The sequence below is a fragment of the Adelges cooleyi genome, unplaced genomic scaffold, assembly GCF_023614345.1.
Source record: "Adelges cooleyi isolate 19-005CV unplaced genomic scaffold, UGA_ACOO_1.1 ACOO_flye_CR_arks_rails_tigmint_CR_PRNA_9, whole genome shotgun sequence".
Taxonomy (NCBI): domain Eukaryota; kingdom Metazoa; phylum Arthropoda; class Insecta; order Hemiptera; family Adelgidae; genus Adelges; species Adelges cooleyi.
This window is the reverse complement of record NW_026096579.1, coordinates 18,031,208-18,047,488: the sequence shown is the minus strand read 5'-3', so window position 1 is coordinate 18,047,488 and position 16,281 is coordinate 18,031,208. Positions and strand designations below refer to the sequence as shown.

The 16,281-nt window shown below is 29.3% G+C and overlaps 1 protein-coding gene across 1 annotated transcript in view; it reads left to right on the top strand.

Annotated features, from left to right (window-relative positions):
- The window catches only part of LOC126846329 (probable G-protein coupled receptor CG31760), an 82,189-nt gene that overhangs the window by 48,584 nt on the left and 17,324 nt on the right, over window positions 1–16,281 (top strand). Inside the window, exon 3 of the mRNA XM_050585644.1 lies at window positions 12,671–12,854. Within this exon, the coding sequence (XP_050441601.1) occupies window positions 12,671–12,854 (184 nt within the window). The remainder of the gene's footprint in view (window positions 1–12,670; window positions 12,855–16,281) is intronic.

The following is a 16,281-nucleotide window of genomic DNA, read 5'->3' as shown; positions in this document are numbered from 1 at the left end:
ATCGTTGACGATACTGGTTATCATTGATTCTTCTGGGGTTGTAACCTCGCCTCGAGAAAATAAATAATTTTCCTGGACACATTGACCGACGAATGATAACGGTTTTTCTTGCATGCGTTTGTGGTTATCCTTGAAATATGTTTTGTAAAAACTTAGGTCAGCGTTCGAAGCCGTGATGCCCTCCACAAAGGCGAACACTTCGATTTGCCAAGCGAGTGCGTCCCATTGCGCCATGTTTAACAGACACAACATTTTTTTCAAAAAAAGTTTATGTATCAAAACGGGATGTTTAAGTTTTTTTTTTAGTTCCGTGATATCTGGCGATCTTTCGATGATAACTTGCAGTTCGCGTAAAACACTCAAAACGAACAAACCGTGTTTACACTGGATCGCTTGCATTTTTTGCTGGTACTTTTTAACGGACGCTTTTTTCTGGTTCAAACAGTCATTGTCAAGGTCGCAGTCTTTCGTAAGACGTTTAATATCCCTTTTTTCAAACCGAACATCTGTCTTGTCAAACGTCGGTATAGAATTTAAGGATTGTAAAACTCCCACATCATACAACTCTTCCAATTCGATTATGTTTTCCTATTTCAGTTGTGTTGTTTGAAAGTTAACAAATAATGCAAATTAATTATTTAATATTTTTTAGTATAAAAGCAATTTTAATTTATTAAACATCATCTAAATAATTAATGAAGTTATATATTAATCGCACTAATGACATTTGAGAGGAAATTATTAAGGAGGATCTTCAGCCCTAAAAAGATTACTGAAAACACCGAATACGAACGAAGGATGAACGTAGAACTGAGAGAGTCGATTAAGGAAACCGATATAATAGGTTTTCTAAAAAGTCCAAGACTTTTTTTACTGTTAAGGCCGAAAGTTGTACTTTAAAGTGTACTTATAATTATAAATACAGTATAATACCTGTTGATTTCCACTGGGATCAGAAATCTAGAAACAGAAAAGCATTTTACGAATTAAGTATTTTGAAATTTGTATATTGTTTCATTGAAAAAAATATAATAACAATTGAATAAATCTACATAACCGGAAATCGATTTTTCGAAGATTTTTACACAACGGATCGTCAACGCATCATTTTTTTGTACTATTGTAATTTTAAACTCGTATTTTTTATTTGTGATTATCAAATGTATATATAGGTGAATTGAATACAAATTAATTAATTAAAAATAATATTATACCGTGTAATCAAATTATGCACACTCATAATAGTTCAATTTAGTAGTATCGAAGCTTAAAAAAAAAAACAATTTCATTCTGTTTTCTAAAAATTTAAATTTGTTGGACGTATCCGTACTATATCAAAACTTAGATTGTTCAAAACCAAAACCAACGCTCAAAGGCAACATCGAAAAACTGTAAAACCTTTTGAAATTTATTTATAACTGTCTTTTATTCAAAACTTAATGTATTCTATATTTATCAAACAATATATAATTTAGTGTATTTTACATGTGCATTGTTTTGCAATTTTAGTGCACGTAAATATTTTTTAGAGCATTTGTAGGGATTTTATAATGCACACTACATTCATAAATATCACTTCAATAATTGTTATACAATTTGTGGAAAACTGAAATCACGTTGTATGAAAGTAAGTTTTTTCTATGTATTCTATATTTTTCAAATAAAAATATTATTTAGTGTATTTTATAGGTGCAATGTATTAAAATTTTAGTGCATGAACATTTTTTTTAAGCCTTTTGTAGGGATTTTATAATGCACACTACATTCATAAATATTACTTCAATAATTATGTTATAAAATTTGTTATTTTGTTGAAATGCAAAAATTTTGTAGATTTGTATTTTTGATAATCTGCATTAATAGTACTTTTCCTACTAATTACGAATCTGCAAAATTATTGCCTTGCATTTAGTTGGTTAGAAGTAACTTAATGTGATATTACCCGCAATGGGTAATGTCACAAATGAGTGGGGAAATGCGAGATATAAATAAAGTGCCACGTACGCTCATTGTTGGTGTTACCCGCAATCATTCATTTTTAAAATGGGTGCACCCAAAATGTAATTACATTTAAAAATTGATGAGAAAACATTTGAATTATGATGAAATTATTTTAAATTTTTATCTTAAAAAAGCGAAAGATTTTTATGGGGTTATAAAAAATGTAAAATACATTTTTACCTACTAAAAAAAAAATAATCAATTAAATTCAATCGTTTATATTTACCTCTCCTGGAGTTTTTGGTGCTATAACTAAAATGTTCAGACACGCCAACAAAAATGTGATTTTAAAAATCATTTTTAAATCGTTTATCTAGTATGAAATATAACACTAAGAAACAAGTGTAAGTCAGGTACAGCACTATGCTGTATTTCTGTGTTATGTCGATGTGCCAGCACTTGTCAATGCAATCGATAGATTGAAGTTTGAATGCTACAATAAATCACATATTGACAATATTCTCGCATGGGTCTTTTAGTTTAGGTAATATTTGTTTTATACGTTACATTAAATTGTATCATTTTTGGTGAGTACAAATGTCCCATAATCTATGTTTTAAAATGTAACGACTTAAGTTAAAATTATTAAAAAAAACGGCCGTACCTATACTTGCAAGTAATAAACGAACATGGATGCACTATGTACAAATATTTTAAAAAAATATTAGACAAAACTGTTCAGTGTTTTTTTAACACTGAATTTCTTAAGCGAATTTTTTTGAACCATTTGAATGTCTGATTTGGTCCGGATTTTCACAACAACTCGGTGCAATATTATTTAGATATACTATTATCGATAAACGTTGGCAAACCAAAATACCCTTTCAAGGAGTAGACAGTTGTCTTAATAATTCTCTTTTTGAAAAAAAAATTCTAGGACTTAAGGTCTGAAAATTACAGTGGGAGGAGATCTAGTCCGAGGTTGTACCGTATAGGATTTTCTCGAAAATCTGTAATCAACCTTATTTTTATAAAGATAAATTAAAAAAGGGTAAATTGTACTTTGACTGTTGTATAGGTGCAACTATTTGAAAATATTTTCATTATATTGTTAATTATTACGCTATATGGGTAACAACAGCTTCAAATTAACGTAGTTAGATGATCAACCGTAATCGTGTCCTACCTAATACTCAAAATATCATTTTAAGCACATTATTGTCATAAAATTGATTTTATCGATATTTGTATACTTATAGATTCGCATTGAAACGTTTATTTGAAAGTCATGTTATCACTTTTAGTTTTAATATTTTCTGTGTGACCTCCCTCGTACCAATATGCTCCTGCTACACTATACCCCGACCATACTCTACTGGCTTGAGAAAAAAAAAACTAAATTCGTTTAATATTTCCGAGAAGCAAAAATAATAGTACTTGCTAAACATTTTAGTTTCAATACTATATCAATCATTTAATTGTTCGTATACCGGTACATAATGTAGCACAAGCGTGCATTATACATGAGAAGTGTACAACTTAGTGCGTTTTCACTTGCATTGTATAGCTGTTGATGGATTGGCCGAAGTTATAATTAGTTTTGGTAACGATTATACCACTCGACATTGGCAAACCAAATCCTCGGTCTCCACACATCCATCTTAATATTCCTATTTTAGATACCTCGAACTTTTTTTGTTTCTCTTATTTAATATCTAAGACTGGATTCAACGCGTCATTGCGTTGGCCTTGATACAGTTTTGTAAAGTTTTCCTTTCATTCTAAATGGACACTTTTCTGTTACACGCCCTTCACTTGTTCGCGGTGTCGTTATTGGACATGTTAAAAATTTGTATTGCGGTGATAAAAGTCCACTAAAAACGATTTCATACTTATTATTCTAATAACATGTTGTTGACTCAATCGAATTCTCATTCTACGTGAGACATTTAAAAACTTTCGTTGCAGCGCAGAAAAATTGTATTTTTTAAAAAAAAAGTATTCTATTCTTACTTAAAAAGAAGTATTTTTATGTCAAACGAAATAAAAAAAATCCTCTAAATACTCTAATAGATTTAACGGGGTTTCCGTTGGTATAAAGCATGTTCCTGGGCGACAAAATGAAGAAAAAAAAAGACCAGACTGCTATCCAATTAAAATGAAATATTGTGTTTCGTTTGAATGTCGGTCCGACTGAGTTCTGAAGATAGTACATTGTTACTAGGAACTATAACGTCGTTGTTATAGAAGATTAGCTACTCGAATTCCGTCTGGATTTTTTTTTTTTTTTATAAAAGTATGTATACCGAATAGGAAAATGGCATTATTGATTTTACATTATAATACATAAGGAAATTGAAAAATGTGGATATATTATTACTTTATTACCCGTTGGTATGGTAATATTTTTCCTTGAAATTTTCTATTAACAGTGCTTAAATTGAGTATAAAAATGATTTTTTAGTATATATTTTGCTATATAACGGAGTAGTATGAAAATATTCTGAACAACCCACGCATCTAAAAAAAAAAAAACTAAGAAGTTAAACGTTCTAGCTTCTCCGAGCTATAATGAATATATTAGCTGTTGTTTTACATGATGTAATAACTAGGAAAATCCTAAAAAAAAAATATGAAATAGGGCTACGTGTGTCTAAAAGTTACATGAAATGAGTAAGTTCGATCAGTAATAGAATTAAGTTTCTTTGTTCGACATACAAATGTTAGCAATAGAAAAACAAACATTTCCCAGATGTTTTAGTATCATTTAGTACATTTAGTCATACCTCAAAAAAAAAAATATATATTTATGTATATATAATATATATGATACAAATATACTTTCAAATTAAAGTTTTGATTCGAATCTGTAGATAGTAAAAATATTAAATATAGACAAGAGCATTGTACAGTCAAAATTTGTATTTTAATTATTTGGGTTGATTAGCGTTGAATTTTTAGGTTTTCTAAAAATTTACTGTCATCATTTTAATAGGAAAAATATCAAACGACTCCAAAAATGATTTTTTTAAGCTGGTTACCGACTAGTTGATTTTTTTTATTATATTACGCAATTGAAATAATATTATGTTATCATTTCCACGTTAAATTTCAAGAGTAAATTACATTAAAAAAAAAAAATGTACTAAAATAAGTTCCAAAAAAGAAAAAGTAGAGACAATTAATGTCTTATCCTTAACGTATTAATACTATATCCATAGTTATGAGCTATTTACCGTGTTTGTACAAATTACTAAACACATGTTGGTATTTTTGTATGGAAAAAATAAATACTTATAATGTCTAGGTCATACTAAAGACGTCTAATAATGTTCATTAGGCCTTCTCGACCCATGTTCTGTACTTTACAGATTCGACGAATAACATTTTCCATGAGCGAGCAACTCGGTCGTATTTTCTTAGATTCGGATTCGCCACAGCCCCTCGTGCACTATGGATCCATTGTTTACTATAAATAAATAAGGTCTCGGGTAAAACCTGAAACACCGCATGGCGGACCGTGTCCGGGGAAAACCCCGGAGACCGGCGAAGACAACCCACATAAATGATGAATGAAGTGAACGATCGGTTTGTATATCCAATTGATGACACGTCTACGGCGGTCGTAAAGCTCCACAATCAATTATCGACGTGTAGCGCCCATGTAGTGTCACGTGGAAAAATAAATCACAACGCCGGAACTGACGATTTGACAGCTACTTCCGAGTTCCGTATTTACCCGAAGTTTATTAGAAAAATAAAAAAAAATAAAAAAATGTATAAAAAAAAAAACACCACACAGGATATGTATTAGCGTGGAACAGGAAGCGTGATAATAGACTACACAATTCGTGATCCCGTTGACAAGCAGAGTACTGAAGAAGAAAAAAATCTCACTACTAACGAGAAAGTCAAAGAAAAAACCATATCAGAGACATGTGAAGGTTATAGGGAATCACAATTAATTTATATTATAGTTGGCATCAATAATTTAGGACAATAATTTGTGTAATCTCCAACAATAGTGCATTGTAGACAAAATAACAAAAATCAGAATATCAATTACTTTGAAACTACAAGTTATTATTACTTTCTTTTACCAGTAAGTTTGTTTAAATATATTTTATTTATATATATATATATATATATTTGTAGCAAATCCAATCCAAATAATTATTTTAACTGTTTTCTTATTTGGTAGAATATTCTTTCATTTAACCTTTACAAATATTAAACAAAATCACTACTACCTACATATAAAATCCAATTGTCCGTGTTTATGTTGAACTCGATAAATAAATAATAAATAATGATAAAAAAAAACTTTTCGTTTCAATTATTATATATAAGTACATGTATTTACATAGGATGTCCCTTAAAGATTTATGAATTAAATTGTTTTTTTTATTAAGTTTACCAAGTAAGTAAATGTACATTATTTTTGGTTTTTGAAAAACATAAGTAATAAAAAAAAACGTATTTTAATCGTAGATGCATTGTGCACAAAGCGTTTTGTTTATATTTTATTCAGTAGCTCATTAAATAGTTATTCTATATTCCCAGTCAGAACTACTATAATATGTAAACCATCAGCGAAGCTTGTCACGATGTCAAGTTGTCCTTCGATATTAATTTTATTTAAAGTTGATGCCCGACTTATTTGGCTTTCAATATAGTAGTACAAATAAAAATTCAATATAGTATACAACATAATTATTTAATAACACCGTCGAACCACAAACACTCCTGTCGAACACCGTTTTTAACCGGTAAAGTGTGTAGCCATGAAATTATTTTTTTATAATATTTACCATTTAGTTTATATATATATGTGTGTGTATATTTTATAATACAACTGCCAGAAAATGTCTATTTCATATTGAAGGGTGTACTGGTCGAATTGTCAACGTGTCGTTTAAAATAAATGCTACAAAAAATAATTTCCATCAAACTGTATCTGACGGCTGCGGTTTACTGTGGTCTAACGATCGTTAACATATAATCGATCAATCTTAACATATTATGTGCAAACATTAGGCGGTCGCTATATTTCAGTATTTGATCTACAAACATCAGCAGTAGATCTAGAACAGTGAAAACAAAATAAAAGTCAGTTCAATGGGATCAAGGCAAGATGGTTATAGCTAAAATAAAAACTTTAAGATGAATGTACGAAAAAGGAGGATATGGCTTACAAAATATGTCTGGTTAGGTAGCATGATCGTTGCTAAAACTAATTATATCTTTGATCAAACCACCAAAAGCTATAAGGTGCAAGTAAAAACAAGATTAGATCATATTCTGTGAAAAAAAAATGTAATAATGTTATAACTGAAAGTGATAAAATCACTTATCAATAAACGCTTCGCTGAATATCTGTAGGAATCTGTTGATCACGCCTGTCTATAATGATTTATTGCTGTTGTCATCCTTGTATCATTATTTTGATTAATTAAAAATTAAATTAAAATATTGATTCACTCTCACACGAAAACCTGGAACTTTGTGCACTAATCCACTTTATTCACCAATGTAGTGATATTGCATAAGCAGTGCGCCGTCTTAGAAAACCTCGGGTTTCAGCCAAAATCTGTGAGTCTATTAATCAAGATAATTATTGTACTTGTTGGCACATATTCAAGGGGCGCTGGCCGTACTAAAGAAACTGATTTTTAAAAATACCGTATAATATGTTATTACAGTTCCACTGTATATCTCATTTCAGTCTAATATTCGGACCTTAGCTTAAAACTTTTGTTCTTTTTGCCCTATTTTAAATATATTGTCATTAAACCGCAGTGCCTAACCGAACTATAGATTCGATTTAATATCGATTTAGGCTTAATTCTTGTAAGTCCAACGGAATGCAAAATAGACAGTTAAACGCCTTTGTGGATTATTATTGGCGTTACAACGTCACAAAGTAACAATAAATTATTACTACTATTGTGGACAGTTTAATATGTCTGAAAGTACTCGATTAGGGACCGACGTCCCAGATTGGATTATTTATTCAAGCGCGTTTGACCGTCCCTTGTCATAAATAAATTGAGTTAATCGCCACGAGAATTCAAGCTTATTTTTCGTTTGGCCAAATATTACAGTACTGTGGTTTCTCTTTAGCGCAAAATAGATTGCTTTGGTGCACGCGTCTAACAAATCAGTTTTGAACGAGTAATGTTTAAGAAAACCAATATTTTTAATTTACACTAAATGATATGTCGGGACGTATTACTATTGGGAAAAATAATGTTTGTTCCATACCGTATTAAACATAGTTATAATAGTATAAGTCAAGTAGTCTTGGAAACTCTCACGGTGTGCTCGTAATAATAGTAATAATGTTATCTTTTAATTTCATTAAAAAAATAACAATTGTAGTATTATTTTCTTTGTTGTTGTTTTTTTTGTTAAATATTAATGTATTAAATTACACACAGAAGGTATGAACTCATTGTGTATTGCTTAACAATATTGAGAGTGTATGGTGAATAATATATGAAACAAAATGTATCGGCAAATACTCTTAAAAATACATTAAAAAACACAAGTACAGTTTTTAAAAAAATACTAAAGTAAAGAAAATCGGCTTTCTAAGTCCATAAAGGTGGTGTCATCCCAAAAGTGTAGGACTCATTTTCTAACAGTATGTACACAAAATTTCTCCCTTGCTTACATTGAAATATTTTTAACAGATGATTCAAATTAGAGCAACCGATTTTTAACGTTGTACAATAAAAAAATTATCTTACACCATAATACAAAAATCTGTAACGCGATTATTTGGTTTAAAAATAATATATAAAAACTTAAGGCTGATATCCTGTAAAATGTTGTGTTCGTGAAATGCAACTTAGTCATCGTTATAATGAATTTTGGTTTAAAAAGTAAGGGGCAATTGTTTTAAGTGGATTTAAAGATACATAAAATCCTACAGTCAGCAGTATTTAACGCTATTGTTCCATTTCTTAAAATGGTTTTAACAATGTGCGTCTATATCGTTTTTTTTTTTTTATTTGGCTTTATCGATCCAACAGTTTTCCCAAGTGTAAAGAATACTAATTAAGTTTTTTTCCCCCATCGGAAATGAAAGGATCAAGGTTTCTGTGAAATGCTGTTTTTTCAATTTTCAACCAAACCGCTCTTAATACTTATCGGTCGCGATTCAAGAAGAATAATGTTATACCAAAAAACTGTATTGTTATAACAGTGTTTTTAAAAATAAACTAAACAAACAAAATTTCATACTTAGAATAAAAATGTAATAATTATTAAACAACATTATGATATATAATTACAGTTTATTTTTTAAATACTAATATAAACGAAAACAAATACTCTAAAACTAGTCAACGAAACAATCTAATTAGCCAAATTATATATATATCTTTGGTCTACATTTCTATGTTGTGTTTGTAATAATGTATGTCATACATTTTTCTTAAAATGAATTAACACAATTGTAATGATCAAATCATTTTATTTATAAATCAGATAAAAAAAACCTGAGACTTTTCTGACCTAACTATACTCCAACCTTACTGTGCAAGCCTTTTGTATTATGTTTTTATTCCAAAAACAAACAAAAAATGTAAATTTAATAATTTGATAAACTTCAAAAAAGATTCATTGAATTCATAATTTGTTGAGAAACACCCTATGTAAATATATACAACCAATAATAAAATTGTTAAAACAATTTGGATTGACCGTACTAGAATGAACCAATTATTAGCCAATTGTTACTTTTAACGGTTTTTAAAAATCAAAAGGAGTTTCTCTAAGGAAGATTGTAAATTTCAACACTCATAAATATGTTTATACACATATATAGTTGAAATGGTGATGATTAGTGTCAAACCTTTTTTTTTTGTTTCTTTTTTCTTTCTAATCTTTTTCTGTAAATTGGGTTTCCTCGTAAGCCAAGATTGGCGGTACTTTAACTGTAGTGTTTTCTATTTGTAATTGGTTTCAGAGAGAGAGAGAGATATAGAAAACATTTCTGTTAATATTATTCATTGTCTATTTTAAAACCAACACATTGCCGCCTAGTATACCTGCGCAGTGCGTCATAACACGTTTAAACGAGGATTTGACCGCGTTTCTGTAACTTTACAGTGTAGTGCCCATTTTCCACTACGATAATACTATTGTGAACGACTCGAAGATCTTAATACACAACACCTTTGTGCACAATGCAATGTCTGAAGGTGGCGCATTTAAATCACCGCGGTTTCACGGCCATTAAATCCGAGTCTTACTACACTTAATTACACGAGTTAACGTTGCGGAAAAGTTTGCCCGAGATCAGAACCGCTCTGTTGTTGTGTTTTAAATAATAAAATAATAATATAATGTTCGCATCTATACTGTTGTCACGTGCACGCGATTGTCTTGTTCGCAGATTAACACAATAATTAACAAGGCCGTTAAAGCCGGTGCAAGAGTAGTCCGTACACGGGGTGTTAATCCTAACAGTAGTTGAGCTGTTGAAATTTAAATTTTGTCGCAGTACTACGATTAATGTATACAATAATTATTATTATTATTATTTTGCGACTTACTTTGACACTTTGGCACAAACGCGTTTCCCCTTTGATGAGAATCTGTAGATGGTAGAAATCCAAACATGTTTAGAAGCATTGTAATGGCAATAATTTGCTTGAAATTGTACCTTTAATAAAGAGTGGGACACGACTAGGATTGATCAATGCTATACAATAATTTGTTGTCGTTGTTAATTATTATCCATCATAATCAATGTAAACATTTTTCAGATATTAGTCGACTGTTGATTTACTCATACATTGGAATGAGATAGAAATTTAGTACGGTCAAAGTGTAATTTTCTCCCATTTATTTTGAGTTTTACAAAAAATTGAACTATAAAATTTCAATCGTTTGTTTCTATGTTTGAGGAGTGGAAAGTCTTTTACAATTTTTCACACTATATATGGTGAGAACACAAAAAATTGTATTGACTGAATGAAGGTTACATACATCTTCCTCATTTGTACTTGATTACTACAAAGTTCTTAAAAAAAAAAATAACAACATTAATTCTTGTATGATTCTAAATAAAAACGTAAAAAATGACCCGAAAAACTTTAAATTAGATAATGAAATTGAACAAGAAAACAAAATTAATAAAAAATAACAACTTTTAGCAAAGATATTAAATTTTTTTTAAAAAAATATACGAATATTAAGTTTTGTTTTTTATTTTAAGTACGATTTATACACTCTCCTTTTCAACTATTCTTTGAACGTATAACAATTCAATGCCAGTTCTGTAAATAGTTTTAAAAGTAAGTTTTAGCGATTGAACCAACATTGAACTTTTCATTAATAACACAAATAATTAAGTTCCTTATGAAAAATATAAAGTAATTTTCGATTCAGTTGTCCTTGTTCTGAGAAAAGGCATACTTGTTTCGGCATAAAAATATTTCAACCCAGTAAATCAATCGATCTCAAGAAGAAAAACGGAAAAAAAATACTTCTCGTTATTTTCTATTGAATAAACTTAAACGGTAAACAAGATTAAAACTAACATGTTATATTACAAAAACTGTCTTTACATAGTGGCGAAATACAATATTTTTCATTTTTATTTTTATTTTTAAAAAGAAATATAATATACAATCGTTACAAAACTTGTTGCTTGTTTAAATACGTTACAAAATGGTACTTTCTAAAGAGATATTTACAAAAGAATAATAAACTATAACGTTTTTAATATAGTTTTTTCAAAAATATTATATTATCAATATAAATCTGGAGCTACGTTGACGTTAGTTTTACGTGGATTTCTTTACGATCTCAGTCCTCATCTTATTTTTTCTAACTTTATTTACTTTTTTTTTCATTCTTTACTTTATTGAATACTAACATAATAATAAACGAAGAGAAAATATCACAAAGAGCAAAAACATATATATTAATAATTAATTTTGTGTACAATTTTTATAAGCAATATTGTATTCTACGTTTGCACTTGGCGAACATTTTTGATGTGGCTATTTACAACAGTATAAGAAACGGACAAAAATACTAAATTTCAGTCACATTTCAATGCATACCTCAGTCCTATAGGTAACTACTTAAATATTTAATTTACCGACTGAAAGCGGAATGATGTAAGGGATATTATTGCTGGATAAAGAAAGTTATTTCTAAGAAAGTATATTAAGTGTTCGGATATTGTTTCGGGCAAAATACACAGTTCGCTCGATAACTAAAAAAATATAAAATAGGTTTTCCAGAATAATTGGAAAATCATTATACCTATACTTTAAAAAAAAGAATCGTTTTTACTGAGAATTGTCCACCCATACTGGGAAAGAGTTTATTGTTTTTGTTTTAGCTTGTAAACGTTTGTCCGCCAACCGATACTACCGTTAGTGAACCAGTTTTTTTTCTTCAGAAAACGAATAAATGTATGTCAACATTTAAAATAATAATAACAACAACAATATTATGATGTGTACAATGAAATCGTAGCGGCAATAGAGGACGACCAATGGTTATTATCAATTGTTATCAGTTGTTATCAATTGTTATCAATTGCTATCAGTTTGATTGCGCATCAGAACTAAGATTACAATATTACAGTTGCCGCCAGCTATACATGCTATACATGAGCTATTCACTCGTGTGTGATATTTTTTAAACGTCAAAGAAATGATAATGATATTAATTAGACGATTTTTTGGTTTTGGTTTTTCAGCGTTCAATTCTTACACGTGGAACGATACCGCCCATACAAAACGTGAAGCGGACGATGTGTTGACTGTCACATACGAAGACGGCAAATGGAGTAAACCCTATTACGATTGTGGCGGTGGCAATATATGGATGTTGACCTATACAGTTCCGTTTTTCGGTTATCGAGACGGGAAATACTTTTTTAAGTGAGTTCTCACTATCTAAAAACCATCCCAGACATGTTTGGAACTAATTTGAATTATTTACAAAAAAGTTATAAAGCACAATAATTTTAAGTTGTAAAATAAGTTGTTTTTTTGGTGGTGGGGGGGGGTTTTGTGTTGATTTTGAAGGGTAAAAGGTCTTTTGTTTAAATTGCTTGACTATAATATATAGAGTACCATTTAGATACGAATTCTGATCAACGGCTTATGGAAATATCGTTGGTCCAGACATAAAAAAAAAAATAATAAAAACGCATCATTGGAACAACAACACCTCATCAGCTAAGCTACAAAAAGGTTATCATATTTGATAATAATCATATATTGTAATTTTCTATTTAAATACCAATGGTCCAAGTTTGATTAGAATTCGAGTAAAACCGACAGCTGCATTGATTATTACTTCTTTAGAGTTTGAACTCCAATTAGTATTTAGGATGAGCCAAAAAGTTTCGGGTAAATTACATTAGGGACCGCCGACTACTATAAGCCGTTCCTAAAAAGTTATGATTACAAAATTCGGTAACGTCTAAAATGTCCTCCGAGTGTCTGAATCATTTAGTATTTCGGTTTTTTTAATAATCACCATATTATAAAACCCTGTTTGTAAGTATTTTTAAAAGTAAGCTTTTCAAACCATAATTATTTGTAATTAAAAACAAAATAATAATAATTTTCTCACAAACATAAATGTCACATGCATAAAATGGATCACGTCAGAGCAAACAAACTCGGGCTTAATTTTAAATCTGACAATCGATTAATCATATTTTTGAACAGCATTGCAATAATTACGGAAACGGCATTTATAAAATGTCGATAAAAATAATATTGTACGAGTCAAATGCAATACATTTTTTTTTAACGTGCTAAACCTCCAAAATATGAAATGGGTCTATCGTAAGTCCTTGATTTTCTTTTTATTCGATATAGTCGAGAACTTTCGTCAGAATGTATTTTAGATCTAAACAAAAACAATGACCTCGAAGGAATAAATAGCTTACATTTTTTTTTTTTTTTTTTAGCAGAAAACCCAACTACTATAAATGCGGAAATGTTGCTAAGAGCGTTTTATCGAGACAAGAGATATAAATTTAAATTTAAATGTAACTACGGTCTGATCGGAAAATCGTATAAAAATATATCTTGTTTTTTAAATAAAAAAATACGTCCGTCGGTAAATGTAATAGGCATTACGGCCATTGATTTGCAAAATCCCTGAAATAGAATTTAAAATAGATAGCACGTTGTCTCGTTGATGTAATTAAACGTTTTAAATGTTGAACGATTTTCTTTTTTAAAACAAATTTTAATGTTTTTGAAATATACTATATACGAGCAGATTAGGACAAAACATCTTAAAAAAATCATCAACTTAAACGGCGACACTTTAAAATTACAAATAACATTAGTCGAACAAAAGTCGATTCGTATGAATTGCCAATAATATTATTTCAATAAACTAACAGCCCAAATTATCCAAATGAATCATATCAACTCATGAAATCCACCCCTGTATTTTACAACCTCTTGGCTTGATTTTATTGAACTTTTTTGACAATAATATAATAATATAATATTGAAAACTTCTATTGGTACAGTTAGCTGTTTTTTATTTTTTTATTATATTGTGTGACCAAATAAAAAATAATAATATTAAAATAAAAAAAACAGTATAATCCACTGATACGTACAAAAGGTATACAACTTTTACTATCGATTTAAATAGGGAAGCGCCAAGCTTTAAGAAAATAAAAAATAAAATACAATGAAGAAAGTTAGGACGTTTGCTTTGAAGATCCGATCAACGAACGAGACACGGGCAACAAGTTAATGTTTAAGAAAATGTTAAAACAAATTAATATTTTGTGCTATAGATACAGAATATAAAATTATGTTACATAAATAATTGCAGCTGTGCGAGGCTGGAGTTGATTAATAAAACCACTAAATACAATAAAATATAAGCAATACAGTTATCGTTAGTTATAGGTATCGTTAGTAATGAATCCAAAGGCAATCCGAGCGAGCCCGAGTAGTTCAATTATTCTTATAATTATCAACCATTCAAAGTAATTAATTTCGGTATTCATTTCTTTAATTATTATTTACACGACGGATAAAACTTATAATTAATCATCAAATAATTGTTTAAAGTTAATGAAACGTCACTTGTTAACCGCTAGCCGATTTTATCGTTTTTCGTTTATCATTAATCAAAATAAATTGGAACCGATTCTTGTGTTGTACAACGCACGAGTTATGCTTTGAGCTTACAATACACTGCTCGAACTTCATTCATTGGTACATACATAATATGTTTCTTAATAAGTTTTTTCCTCTGATATTTTTCAATTCGAATTTCGAAATGTATAGCTGGAAATAATAATTGCATTGTCAGCTTTGTATAAAAACCGTATTGATCAACGTTTATTAAATTTCCAACTAAATAATTTTCATTTAATTGACAACCGAAAGACAAAACCGTTCAAAAATGTTCAAGAAGGTACTGTTTTCTCACTGTTGTGTTCTTATTTAATTACTACGCGCTATAAGTATAAAAACAGTCGAATTAGGTCCAACATTTTTTTGGAATATTTTTATAGACATGGTATTATCTGTAAACATTGACAACCAAAATAAATACCAGAAACCCTTTTAATGTAGTTATGTGACTTTCCTTGTAAGCCTACTATTATGCCTCGATCCAACTTTACAAGTTTTTATATTTATTGTATCATTCAAATTATTATTTCTGATCTTAAAATTTTTTTTTTCCAATAATTGTATTATATTTTCTTCGGATAAAATAACAATTTATTTAATTTATTTTTACTTAAAGTTTCCCCTCTTAGAAAACATATGACCATAACATTGTACAAAAACGTTTATTGGATTTTTTTTTTTATTAAAACTGTCATTCTCGGACAATCATATTTTTTAATGGTTTTACCCTTTTGCTCCCGGAGTTTGTTAGGCAAATTGGCCATGTTAGTTTTTGTTGTCCTTCCGAGAATTTTTTTTTACTCATAAAAATACAATTTACAATTAATAATATATACACTTATTTATTTTAGTTATTAAAATAATATTCATTTTCATTGGATATTTTACTAAATCCGAACTGGTTTCTGATTATCTCTAGCACGTCTAGTTGTTTTTAATTTAAATCGTCTCCTATAAATAATCAACCCCGGCTTATGTTAATTTTAGCGTATGCTTCACGATGAAGTATTTGTTTTTAATTTATTTCAAAGTTAAAATAAAGTTGCTTGTCCTATTTACTTTTCTGAATACAGAACTGGTCTCAGAGTGTGTGTAAAACTCTACATTATTTCAGCAAAGACAATGGAATACAAAAGTCATTACAATACAGTGGGGTCCGGGCATAGTGTAAAAAAAGTCTAAT